General features: G+C 48.2%; 1 protein-coding gene across 9 annotated transcripts in view; it reads right to left on the minus strand.

Annotated features, from left to right (window-relative positions):
- The window catches only part of Trerf1 (transcriptional regulating factor 1), a 229,999-nt gene that overhangs the window by 39,685 nt on the left and 176,739 nt on the right, over nt 1-13,575 (minus strand). For all 9 annotated transcript variants that reach the window (XM_037199860.1, XM_037199861.1, XM_037199864.1 and 6 more), the window contains exon 5: nt 1,599-3,282. In XM_037199860.1, coding sequence (XP_037055755.1) covers nt 1,599-3,026 — 1,428 coding nt within the window. In that variant the 5' untranslated portion in view covers nt 3,027-3,282. The remainder of the gene's footprint in view (nt 1-1,598; nt 3,283-13,575) is intronic.

A 13,575-nucleotide genomic window follows, 5' to 3' on the forward strand; every position in this document is an offset into this window, starting at 1 on the left:
AGAGAGAAAAACAAACATGTATTTCTAAAGGGAGGACTCTCAAGAGGTCTGAACACCAGGATCCACCCTTCTAGAACTTTCTCTGCTCATGACCCTGCATGTCTACTCATGCCTTTGTTCTGCATCTGATTTCTTTTCCCCTACTCCCTAAATAAGGACACGACCTCCTCTATCCTTATTCTCTCTGTATCTACTCTGCACTAACAGGGTCTATCCTTCCATGTTGGGCCCTGGCTCCCATTTTTGGGTAGCTGTTGCCTTGCTTGCTGACCTTGATCAGATGTCCTCCCTATGCTAATTCCCTGCCAGTTTCCTTCCTCCTAAAACAGCTTACTAGAGGTTCCTTGTTTTCCTATCCTGCATATTGGTGTAATGCTAGAATGTAAAACATCTGTAGCGTACTTTCGCTCTCCTAGGTTCTTCCACTGTGCTGTAAGCCTGTATTTAAGGCCTCCTCCCTCCTTCAATAAAGGGCATTCTACTCAGACAAATGACCCGCTGTCTTGTCTCTGTTTTAATCCTCAGCCCCTCGCTCGGACATGGTGAACGGGTAGTGACGCGGATGTTGCTACACTTCCAAAGGACAGGGAGGAAATGGGCGCACAGCGTCATTCCAGGAGACCGGATAGAACAACAACAAAAGTCTTTGTGTATATGAGTGCATGTACAGTGTGTGAGTGTGTGAGTGTGTGTGTGTGTGTGAGGGGGGAGCACACATGTGCAGAGTGTTTGTGCAGAGATCAGAGAACAATCTGTGTCTTGGGGAATACCCCAAGGACAGAGATCCAATGGGGGTGAGAAGTTCTTACTATGTGGTTGTCTTTGATCTAGACAATTGTGCACATGTGTTTGTATGTGTTCCTGTGCATTTGGTTATATATGCATATGTGGGCCACGTGAGTGGAGGCCAGAGGTCAGCTCTGGCTATTGTTCTGCGGGTACTGTCCACATGGCTAATTTTGTTACATTTATTTATTTATTTATTTATTTATTTATTTATTTATTTATCATGTGTGTATATGTGTTGCCACAGTATATGTGTGGAGGTCAAAAGACAGCTTGTGGGGGTCAGTATTCTCCTTTCTCCATGTGGGTCCTCAGGCATGGCAGCAAGTGCCTTTCCCCTCTGAGCTATCACGACGCCCGACTTGTTATTTTTCTTACTGGCTTGGAACTCTCTAAGTAAGCTAGGCTAGGTGGTCAGTGAGGCCCAGGGACCCTCTGCTCTCTGCCTCCCCGGGGCTGGGATTGTAGGCACAGGCTGCCAAGCTCTGCCCTGCATCCCAAGATGGAACTGAGTCACCCTCCAGCCCGACTCTAGGTCTTGATCATTACATCAACCATTTAGGACATACTACAATATTCTCACCACCTCCTTAGTGACATGACAAACCCTCAGGCCAAGGACTGAATCCATATTGATTCTGTACTCCAAGTGCCTGGCGCAGACAGTGCCTGGCACATGTGGGTCAGCACTTGTGAAATGCATAAAGAACGGAAAGAAGGAAGGCTGGAGAGGGAAGTGGGCACTGTCGAGACTCATGCCTGCTGCACATGCAGATACGGGGGAAGGGGGAGAAAGTTCGACTCTGAGATACCTGGGGCCACATCGAACCGGGAGACGGCTGCTGATGCTGGGACCCCATGTTGTTGAGGTGGATCCCGCTGGGGGACAGGAGCGGTGGGGGAGGAAGGGTACTGCCAACTCGGGTCATGTCTGAGCTTGCGGGGTCTGCCACCCCTGTATCGGGAGGCCCCATGTCCCCGTGGGAGCTCAGCATCGCTGGAGTCTGCCTGTCACTAGAATATGTCTTCAGCTGACTGTCTTCACGCTGCTGGTGCTGGGACAGGTGGTTCTGTTGGTAGAGGGGGTGGCTGTAGGGCTGCTGAGGCTCCTGGTAGTAATACTGGGGCATGGAGCCCAGCTGGATCAGCTGGACAGCATGCGCCTGCTCCGGGGCATACTGATGAGGGTCCCTGTGGTAGGAAGGGGGCTGCAGGTGCATCGGGGGCTGCTGCTGCTCTTGCAAGTGTTGCATCATGGGTTGGGGCTGATAATACTGAGGTATCTGCAGTGAGCTCTGCCGCTGCTGCAGTTGGAGCTGCTGCTGCTGCTGAGGCTGTGAGGGGCGAATCTGCTGCGGCGGCTGCGGCTGCATTTCTTGCATCGAGATCCGCTGCAGCCCGGCTTGCTGCTGCTGAGGTGGTGGCTGTGGGTAATACTGGTGCTGCTGCATTGGTTGCATATGGCTGGACAGCACCTGAGAGGCTGGCAGTGGCTGTCCTCCTTGCATTGGCATCTGGGCCAGGGGCTGCTGGTAGTCATAGTACAGGTGCCCTTGGGGGGCATGCTGCCCGACCGGAAGGGCTGGTTTGGGCAGTCCACCTGTGAAACCGGGATGAGGCTGCTGGGGCACCTGCTGGTAGCGGGATGCTATAGCTGATGCTGAGGGCTCCACGGGCTTCTGAGAGAGCAGCTGACGAAGGGCGCTGTCAGAGGCTCCATCCATCACTGCTGACTGGGTGTGCAGCACCTGGGCCATGTTGTTGACCTGAATTCGCAGGTTTTGGTTGGCAAACACCTGGGTGAAAGAGTCCAGCTTGTGTAAAACACCGCTGGTGAGTTTCTGGGTCCGGATCTCACTGGCCTGGGAATAAGTGTATTGGTAGCCATCAGTGGGCTCTACCTGGCCCGGGGCCCCCCACATCATGTTTGAGTTGGCCAAGTTGCTACGGAGCTGGACGTGGTTCCCAGGCCCTGCATGGCTTCCCCATCCTCCCTGCCTGGAGGTATCCATTTGGCCAAGGTTTTTGGAGCCAATTGGCAAACCCAGACTATCCCGAGTATCTTGAGGGAAGTGAGGCGAGATGGGCGAGGCCTGCGGGGCATCCATTCCGGCCCCTGAGATTGTATTCCCATAGCTGTGGTTCAGCCCGCTGTGGACACCGAGGGGTGGCTGTTGATAGAAGAGGTTCTCACCACCGTGGGCCACGTGGTTGGTCTTGTACAGCTGCTGGTCCCCCATGATATCTTCTTGGTTATGAATGTTCAGCCACAAAAAGAAAAAAAAGGGGAAATGAAGAAAATAAAAAATCCAGAAACCCTGAGAAGATGAGAGAAAGTGTGCACCCTACTCCACGGCTGACATGTCTGTGAGGGTGGCTGGAGGCAGGGGGTCGTGTTGGCTTGAACCGCTCATCTGCAGAGCCGCGGCGTCTACATCCTCCCCCGGGCTGAGGTATGGACCAGACACCACCGTGCTGGGGAAATGTTGTTCACACCTGGAAGACAGGATGCAAAGGACAGAATTACTTCCCTGGACGTTTCTTGACAAGCCTTTATACATATTGAGATAATTTATAAAAGGTGAGTGCGGGGAGGGCCAGGGCACTGGCTCAGCAGGTGGGGCACTGGCTGCTGAGCCTGAGGACCTCAGTTCAAACCCAGGGAGCCACATGGTGCGTGTGGTGCATGTACTCACATGCAGGGAGTGTAAGTGTCTGAGTATGTGCAGACCAGAGGACACTGGATGACCGGCTCCGTCACCTCCCACTTATTTATTCCAAGGTCTCTCGATGAACCTTGTGTTAGTGGCCAGCAAGTGCCGGTGATCCCCTCCCCACGCCACCCCCAGTGCTGCGTTACGGCCAGACAGCCACACCCAGCTTTTTATACGGGTGCTGGAGTTTACCTCAGGCCCTCGGGTTTGTGCAGCAAGTGAGCCACCTTCCAGGCCCTCCCCCGCCAATTCCAGTTCTTCAGTCATTTTCCAAGGGGGCCATGAGTCTCTGGGAGCACAAGGGCTTTGCAAGTACAGCGCACGCGCCCCAGTTCTCACATTCCCAAATTCCCCCAGAAGGGCTCCCCTAGAACTGAGATGAGAGAGGTACAAGGGGTTCTCTTCCATCTGCCCTCCTGCTTCACCTGCTCCACCGAAGATGTCGACCGGACTAGTTATTTACTTATCTATTTACTGTGTGTGTATGTGGGTGGGAGCATACACGTGAGCGAGCATTCAAGTGCTCCTGTGCCACGGGACGTATGGAAGTCAGAGGACAGCCTGCAGAGGTCAGCCCTCTCCTCCCACCATGTGGGTTCTGAAGATCAGACCTGAATCATCAGGCTTGGCAGCAAGCTCCTGTACCTGCTGAGACATCTCACCGGCCGTCTTTTTCGTCTCTAATTCTTTTCGTATTAAGTTCCATGGGGCCGGGGAGATGGCTCAGTGGTTAAAGAGCATTCCCCGTTCTTGCAGAAGGACCTGAGTTCACATGGCAGCGCCCAAGGCAGGAAGTTTACAGTCTCCTGCAGCTCCATCTCCAGGGGGGTCTGATGCCCTTTTCTGGCCTCCTAGGGCATTTGCATACAATGTACACACATGTAAACACACACATAAAATACATCTTACAAAAAATCCCAAAGGAAGTTCTATGACGTTACAAAGTTGTCTTCTGACCCCAAAAACGATGCCACAGCACACACACCCATTCCCAAACACATTCTCCCAACAATAAATAAGATTTAAAAGGAAGTTCTAAGATAAATAATTAAATACAAATTTTGGGTGTTAGAGCTCAATGTGATTTTGGGTATAGAATTCAGAAGCAGATCAAAGAGCTGAGCGGCTTGCTTTAATGATGTGTGCTTAACAGAATGACCTGGGGCTCCAGCTCAGTGGTCACATGCACAGGGACACTGGGGCTGGGTTCCTGGCACCACACACACTGAACAGCAGTGAGTTGTTTTTTTTTTTTTATGACTCATTCCCTCATTTTTAAACTTATGCATATGTGTGTATGTAGCTGTGTGAATTTATGTGCATCATGTGCGCACAGTGCCTGCTGAGGCCACGGACCACTGGGAGCTGGAGACACAGACATCGAGTGAGCTACTTGATGTGGGTGGTGGGAACTGAACCCGGGTCCCCTGGAAGAGCAGCAAGTGCACTTAACCACTGAGCAATCTCTCAGTCCTGAGATTTTCCTCGAATATGAACAGTGGCTTTCTGGGCTTGTCTGGACAGATGGAAAACGCTGGTCCTGCTCTCACACTAGCAATAATTAATCTTCCTAGATGTGTTTTTAATTATTTCTTATGTATGTATGTATGTATGTATGTATGTATGTATGTATGTATGTGTTTATGCACACATGAATGTGGGTTCATGGAAGCTGGAAGGAGACAGACCCTCTGGAGCTGGAGTGATGAGGGATAAAGGGGTGGGGGGTGGGGGTGAGGTGTGAGGTGGGGGAGGTAGCGGGTTGGGGGTGGGTTATCCATCCTTCAGCATGGGTGCTGGGGACTGATCTAATTTTCTGGAAGAGCAGGAAGTGCTCTTAAACCACTGAGCTGTCTCTCCATGGTTTCATGTAGCCCAGGCTGGCCTTGAGCTTCCCTTGTAGCTGGGGATGCCCTTTAGTTTCTGAGTTCTTGACTCTACCTGCTAAGTGCTAGGATTACAGGATGCGTACTCCTGCTTTACACAGAGTTGGTGATCAAACCCAGGGCCTGATCAGAAACACGAGGCAAACTACTAACTGAGCTACATTCCAGCCGGTGAAAGTTTACTCTTAAAAAGGCATTCAGTACCACTGTCCTGAGGTACATTTTCAACATAATTTTACTCTTACTGTTTATAATTTATCCATTTGTTATATATTTGTATGTTTTGATCAGTTGTGTACTCTTAAAAATTGTAACTAAAACCAGAAGAAACTTTCAATATAGCTTCATGATTCAGGAAATGAAAAATGTCAGCTTTATATAAAGTTGTTAGAGACCAATAAGATGGGCACAAACTTAAGAGCTTAAACCTAAAAATACATCAAATTCCTGGAGGAAGTAAAATACAAATAAAATTTCAAGGAAAAACAGAGAAGACAGTGTGTGTGTGTGTGTGTGTGTGTGTGTATTTTAAATGAGCAATGGGTGGGTATCAGATGGCTAGGGTGTTTAGATTCCATGGGGTAAATTTAAAAATGATGTCATAGTTTCACTTAAAAATATCAATATTTATACTATGCTGGAAATCACATCTGCAGACATGGTAGAAACTGTAGATGTAACTGGAACACTAAGCTGGGTGTGGTGACACACGCTTGTAATCCCAGTGCTCAGAGGCGGGAGAATCAGGAGGCCTTGGAAGCCACTCTGGGCTACATGAGATCCTGTCTCAAAAACCTAAGGAGGAGTTTTACAAAATTAATTCTGGGGGCCGGGCGGTGGTGGCGCACGTCTTTAAACCCAGCACTTGGGAGGCAGAGGCAGGTGGATCTCTGTGAGTTCGAGGCCAGCCTGGTCTCCAAAGCGAGTCCCAGGAAAGGCGCAACGCTACACAGAGAAACCATGTCTCGAAAAAACCAAAAACAAACAAACAAACAAACAAACAAACAAACAAACAAACAAAAAGTTAATTTTGGGAAGATTTTTAAGAGGAAACGTCTGGAGTTGACCCTGAAGTTGAGGTGGAATGGAAAGTGAGGGCAGTCACTGAAGGCTTCTCAGCAGATGAACAAAGGTGCTGGGAACAGGGGTGACTTGTTCCAGAAGCAGGGTCCCTCATCACCAGGGTGCTGGTTAGAAGTTTACAACCGGGGCTCTTGCCCAGACATAACCTGACATAACCCAGAGTTACCCAGGAAGAGAGGGTCAGTGAGGGATGGTCTCCATTGCGTGGGCTGTGGGCATGTCTATGGAGGATTGTCCTAACTGACTGATGTGGGGAGACCCAGCCCACTGTGGGCCACACCATTCCTTAAGCAGGGGCTCCTGAACTGCATAAGCGTGGAGAAGTCAAGAGGACCACGAGCATGCTGGGACACATAAGCATGCACGCGCCTGACTGGATGCCGTGGGACCAGCTGTCTAAGCTCCTGCCCCTGTGACCTTCCCACAGGGATGGACTGTAACCTGGAATTGTGAACTAAAACAAACACATTTCTTCTCAGGGTTGCTCAATTTTTCCTTTATTTTTATTTTATGTGTATGAGGGTTCTCCCTGCATGCACGCTTAGGCACCATGTGTGTGATGCCCGTGGAGGCCAGAAGAGGGCATTGGATCCCTTGGGACTGGAGTTACAGATGGTTGAGAGCAGCCATGGGGGTGCTGGGAATTGAACCCAGGTCCTCTGGAAGGGCAGCCAGTGTGATTAACCACTGAGCCCTCTCTCGAGCCTCTGTGACTTGCTTTCGTCAGGGTATTTTATCACAGGTATATTTACCACATCCCAAAACAGAAACTGCATTTTATGAAGGGATCCAGCTCTGACCAGGGCCTGGTGTGCACATCCACCAGAAAGAACTGACCTAGCCGCATTCAGTGAAGGCTTGAACCCATGTAAGAGTGAGCATGGAGAGGCAAAGACAGGGAACCACTCCTGTAATTCTTGCCCTTCAGAGCCTTGTGCCTCAGTCTGAGGAGACACTCTACCTCTCCCAGGACCATCTCACCTGCCCCATTTCACATGGGCTCTGGATCAGCTGCCAACTCCATCCACCACTGTCAAGTTCAAAGCAACTCAATCCCATCTGTCACAGACTGGATGACCTGACGTGCTCTGTCCCCATAACAGAGCCTTGGACAAGCTGTCTCCCCATTATGAAGAGTTCTTCCTCTCCCTGGCCCCTCTTCAACTAGCCACTTGCCAGGTCACTTTCAGCTACAATTCAAGCTACATTCAATTCCAGCTGACCCAACCGCAAGTTTACATAAGGTTCCATTCTTTCTTTAAAGAAATTATTGATGTGAACACGTGCTGTGGGTGGCCCTTGGAGGCCAGCAGAGGGCATCAGATCCCATAGCGCTGGAGTTACAGGCAGTTGGGAGCTGCTCGATGTGGGTGCTGGGAACCAAACCCAGGTCCTCTAGAGGAACAGTGAGCACTCTCGATGGCCGGGGCCTTCCCCAGCTCTTAGGCTGCTTTCTTGTATTTTGTCATGAAACTGTATTCTCCCTAACCAACCTCCACACCTTACCAGCGTCTCCTAACCATCTGCTGTTTGTTTTCTGAGACAGGCTCTCATGTAGCCCAGGTTAGCTTTGAACCCATTATGTAGCCAATAATACCCTTAAGCTTTAGCTACCACGACTGGTTTATGCAGTGCCTGGGAATCGAAACCAGGACTTCACACATACAAGAAAAGTAGTCCACAATCTGAGCTACACCCAGCCCCTTCTTAACATGTTCTTTAAGAAATGGCTTATTTAGTGCTGAAAAGATGACTCAACAGTCAGGAGTGGCAAAGGCCTGTGGTGTGTTCCTAGTGCCCACACCGGATGGCTCACAACCACCTGTCACTCCAGCTCCAGTGTATCAGACGCCTCTGGCTTCCCCTGGCACCTGTGTTCATTATATGTCCATACACCCACACACAGACACACACATAATGAAAAATAACAATTTTAATTTGTGGTATGTGCACATGATGAGTGTCGGGGTAAGAAGATGCCACAGTGCTCATGTGAAGATCGGAGCACAACTTTGTGGAAGTTTAGTTGTTTTTTTTTTTTTTTTTTTTTTTGAGACAGGGTTTCTCTGTGTAGCTTTGGAGCCTGTCCTGGAACTCAATCTATAGACCAGGCTGGCCTAGAACTCACAGAGATCCACCTGCCTCTGCCTCCCAAATGCTGGGATTAAAGGCGTGCACCACCACCACCCGGCGTGGAGTTTTTTTTTCTTCCACCTTTGTTCTGGGGATTGAACTCAAGTCATCAGGCTTGTACAACAAGCCCTTTACCCTATGAACCACCTGCTGCCCCCTTAATACTTTCTTAATTCCATCCCTCTTTCTCTGCTTGTATCCCTATCATCCTAGGGTAAGAGACTCTGTAGCTGGCTTCGGGACTATTCAGCAGCTTGCAACCTGTTTCCTGACACCTGACCCTCAATTCCACTCTCCCATTCTCTCAGGGGCTTGGAGAAAGTTCCAACTTGCTAGAAAGGGACTCACCCTCCTTATCTCTGGAAAAAGGAACTTAGGGCCCTTCCATTAACATAGGGCTATTTTGTTTTTGTTTCTTTACTGAACCCATATTTGATACTAGAAGAGCTTTAGTTTAAAATCATTGTTTTTGAGGCCACTTATTATAGATCGTTAGGGAACACAAGTAAATAGTCAGTCATCTCATAAATACTCAAGTTCTTTAATTGTAGTCATGATAAGTACTGATGTAATTAATCACAGGGATAAGCTTTACTCAGTCCCTTGCATATGTTTTCACAGTTGAGCTTAAAACAAACAACTAGAAACAAAGTTTGTCTACTCAGATACCTGGACAGCCCTAATACTTCAGAGATCTGCAGAACACGGCACTTAAAATGTTGATCTAAAAGCTTATTATATCAGACAGAGACTCCCAGATCCTAGCAGTGACCCAAGGTCTCCAAAGAAGATTACGGGGCACCACAACGTCTCCACCTGGATTATGGCAACACTGACCACAGGGCAAGATGCCCCAATGTGACACCAGCATCCAGGACCCAGCACAGAGTGTTGGGCAAGCAGCAGAACAGTGGAGAATTGAGTAAACCCCTTTTGACTGGACAAAGTGAGGGCAGTCTCCCCTGTGTCCCTCCCCTGTGTCACAGGAAAAACTCTGCCTTATGCGCCTGATAGCCAAAGAAGATTGATGCTTTGCTGATACTTGTGCCTTCAATGCTATGGAGACCTGGGGATGGACCGGTCCTTATCATCTATAGAATTGGAAGCTGCTTGGTCTGCACTCAGATATAATTTATTCTTCTCAGATCTCTGATAGTACTGACGGCTAGGCTAGCTCTAACTGTCAGCTTGGCATCATCAGACAACCAGATCCTTCCACAAGACTATAGCCAGCTTGTTAGCTCATTTTTAAGAAAATGTTCTAAGATATGGAACATTTAAATAAGTCATAAAGGTTTTAATATGGGCCTAAAAAAAGGTCTGAGCATATGAAAGTCTATGCAAGTTATAAAGATACAAATGGATGGGTTAGATTATAAGAAACGTTTCAGATTGCTCTACCCTTCTATGATATACAAGTCCAGACCTTGACATTTAATGGAGTTCTGATAAGCTGGTAGAGCATTATACTTACTGTTCAATCATAAGCTCAACATTTTAGATTTATTTTGGTTGTCATTTAATATAAACTTAAAAGTGCTTCTCATCTCATCAGCACCCCCCCCCCGCCAAAAAAAAACCCAAAACAACAACAACAAAAATCACAAAAAACAAAAACAAACAAACCAACAAAAAAACCCACAAACCAAACCAAACTCTGTCCAATCTATACCTGCCTCTCTGGACAGAAGGAAAATGCACAAGCTTTTAACCCAAATCTGTAGTTCTTGTTGGGACTCAAAGGTGTGACTCTACTCCTGCTGTTTTACAGATACCCATTACCTGCTTTGTCTGTGACATGGATTTCAGATTGGTAATACTAATGTATCTAAAACTTTTATGTCATTTTGTAAGATTATTCATATAGGCCTTAGAAGATTAAAAGAGTCATAAAACCTGGATCCACTTCACAGGGTTGGAAGGACTCCAGATAAGTACAGCTTAAATTCCCCTACTTGTCTATTCCTAAGGAAGGTATTTTTCTCTCTTTTGGTCTCAGGACTCCTGCTCTTCCCAATTACTAAGAAGGTAGGCCTAAAAGTTCCAATTAAGTTCATAAATTTTAACTTCTGTTCCTAGTTTAAATTTGTCTCAACAGGTTTCCACTTGGCTGGCAGACACCTCCAAGCTTCAGTTGCTGACTACACTGCTCCAGATGACTATGAGTTCCGGACCTGCTAGGGGCTGGCGTGGATCAGCCCAGCCAACGTGATTATTCCCTGTCTCTACAGCTGGGTTAGACAGCCACATGCTTCTGAGAGATGCCTCAGAGCCCAGGTTTTGACCAGCCTTTTAGCCTCTGACTAGCCTTTTAGACTTTCTTGGGGCCCTGACAACAATGTCCCAAGGTCAGCTTGAAGGAGTTCTAGAAAAGAATACATTGCCCCATATTCCCCACCCAAAATAGGTTGAAATGCTGCATCAAAACTAAACTCCCTGGCATAGGGGACAAAGTGGCTAACTATAATGCCCATTGACATACCAGGAAAATAGGTTCAGAGTTGTCAGTTGACTCAAGGTCAGAATTTCAAGGCCTTAAGAATGGAAATATAAGCTAGGTGGCAGTGGTGAACACCTTTAATCCCAGTACTCAGGAGGCAGAGCCAGTTGGATCTCTGTGAGTTTGAGGCCAGCCTGGTCTACAGAGTGAGATCTAGGACAGGCACCAAAAACTACACAGAAAAACCCTGTCTCAAAAAACCAAATAAATAAAAAAAATAAAAATAAAAAATAAAAAAAATTGCGATAGATACAAATGTTGCTGCCCTAGAAAAATATGTTAGCTAATGGCTCTTATGTCCCAATACCCTTAAATCCCTGGGGAAACAGGACTCATAATTAAGTCCTGTCATTGGTACTTGTGAAGAGGGGAATGGGGGGGGCAAAACAGCTTGAACACACAGCTGCTATGACAGGCTTAGAATCCCAGATACAGCTTCTGGTAGGCAATACCTGGACCCAGGAAAAGCCATAAGCTGACCCCACCCAGGGAGGCCTGCATTTAAAGGGAAATACCTGACATTTCAAACATTCCCTATACCTCTAGACAAATGTCGGCCAATCAGGGTTCTGAACCCTGGAAACCTCTTCACCTCAACCTCTGCTATGATAAAAACACCACCCTGCCTGGGCTCAGGACTCTGCTCTCACTGCTGTGTTGGATAGACAGTCTAAGCTCTGAGCTTGAAAATAAAGGCTCTTTGCTTTTACATACGGGATTCGGTTTCCATAGTGGTCTTTTGGGGGTTCCTGCGATCTAGGCATAACAGCTGCACAGATGTTAGAAGAGTCAGATTTCTCCAAAAGTGGGGAAAGGGACCCAGCAGTGTTCCAGAAAGGGAACACCATGAACGAAGCCATATAACCAGGTGTCCACACTGGGGCATCACATCCTCATCAGAAACTCACCAACAGGGCTGCTGAGATGGCTCAGAGGGCAAAGAGGCTTGCTGCCAAGCCTGTCAACGTGAGTTCAGTCCCTGGGACTCACAGGTGGAAGGAGAGAACTGACTCTCCCAAGCTGAGTTCTGACCTCCATAGGAGCATGCACGAGCACATACATAAACAAAATGTAATTTAAAGAGAAAAGGGGAAGTGCTGCGTGGTTAAGGGGCGCTTGCTGCTCTTGCACAGGACATGGGTTCTGTTCCCAGCACCCACATGCTGGCTCACAACTGTCTGGAACTCCAGTTCCAGGGGATCCAACGTCCTCATCTGGCCTCTCAGGGCACCAGGTCCACAGATGGTGCACACACATGCATTTGGGCAAATGCCTGTACACATGTCACTCACCACAGACATCCTATACATGGGATGAAAGCTAGAGCACGCCACACCTGCTGCTGTGTGAAGTCTTCTGGAGGGCAGGGGAGAGAGAAGGACGGCTGTGCACTCTGAGCTGCAGGAAGTGGTTCTCTCTTCGTTAGTATACCCAGAGCAGCACTGTGGCTCATTCATAAGCACAGGCCCTCAGTGGACCTCTAGTGAGTTCTCAGTTCCCAGGATGCCCGCTACATCAGCACCACCTGTGCTTCTGCTACCCACAGACCCAAAGCTCAGGAGCTCGGCAAGACCCAGCAGTCTACACCTTTGTTGTTTTGTTTTGTTTTAATAAAGGACATCAGGTAGCCCAGGGTGGTCTCAAACTTGCTTTGTAGCAAAGAACCTTGAACTCCTTATCCTCTGCCTCCATTTCCAAGTGATGGGGTAACAGACATGCAGCCACCAGGCCAGTCTGTGTCCTAACTTCCTGGTGTCTCCTGCATGCTCAAGTGGAAGGTCACACACAGTGTTGGGGTCATCTAGTCTCCACACAATACAGATGGAGAAACTGAGACCCAGAGATGTGCCCTCTGGGGCTGGAACAGTGCCTGGCTCCTGACCACCATGAATATTTGCTCAACTAAGAGAGGACAATGACTTCCCCATACAGCAGAGGGAGACCATGGCAACACCACACGCTATTTATTTTGCCTACAATTTGTGTATTTATCTGAATGCCTATTCACACCTAGTTCAAAATTCAAAGGCTGAAAATAATACGCAGAAGATCCCAAGTGAACGCTTGAAAAATAAAGTGAAAAAGCATAGCAAAAATTCAGAGTTTATAAGGAGCCCCTCCTGCTTCAGTCCCCAGCCACCCTGCAGCCCTCCGGGGACAACCAGGCTCCTGCACATCCCGGGGACCAGCTGTACACAGCCCCACTGACACAAATGGCGGCAGCTAGGCCCCCAGGTCAGCATCTCGCCAAACTGCCCCTCTCCACACGTCATCAGAAACCCAGAAGCCGTTATCACTCTGGTTCCTCCATCTGTACAACGGCTGGGATACTGAGGATGTTACCGTAATCTTTTCCTTATTTATTTACTTTTAAGATTACTTTTGTATTGCTTTTGTTACCTTGTTATTTTCCTAATGAGGTAACAGCTTTGCTCATGGTGTCCACATCCTCTTGGGTAACCGGTACCAGCAG

This window comes from Peromyscus leucopus, chromosome 16_21, assembly GCF_004664715.2.
Source record: "Peromyscus leucopus breed LL Stock chromosome 16_21, UCI_PerLeu_2.1, whole genome shotgun sequence".
Lineage (NCBI taxonomy): Eukaryota > Metazoa > Chordata > Mammalia > Rodentia > Cricetidae > Peromyscus > Peromyscus leucopus.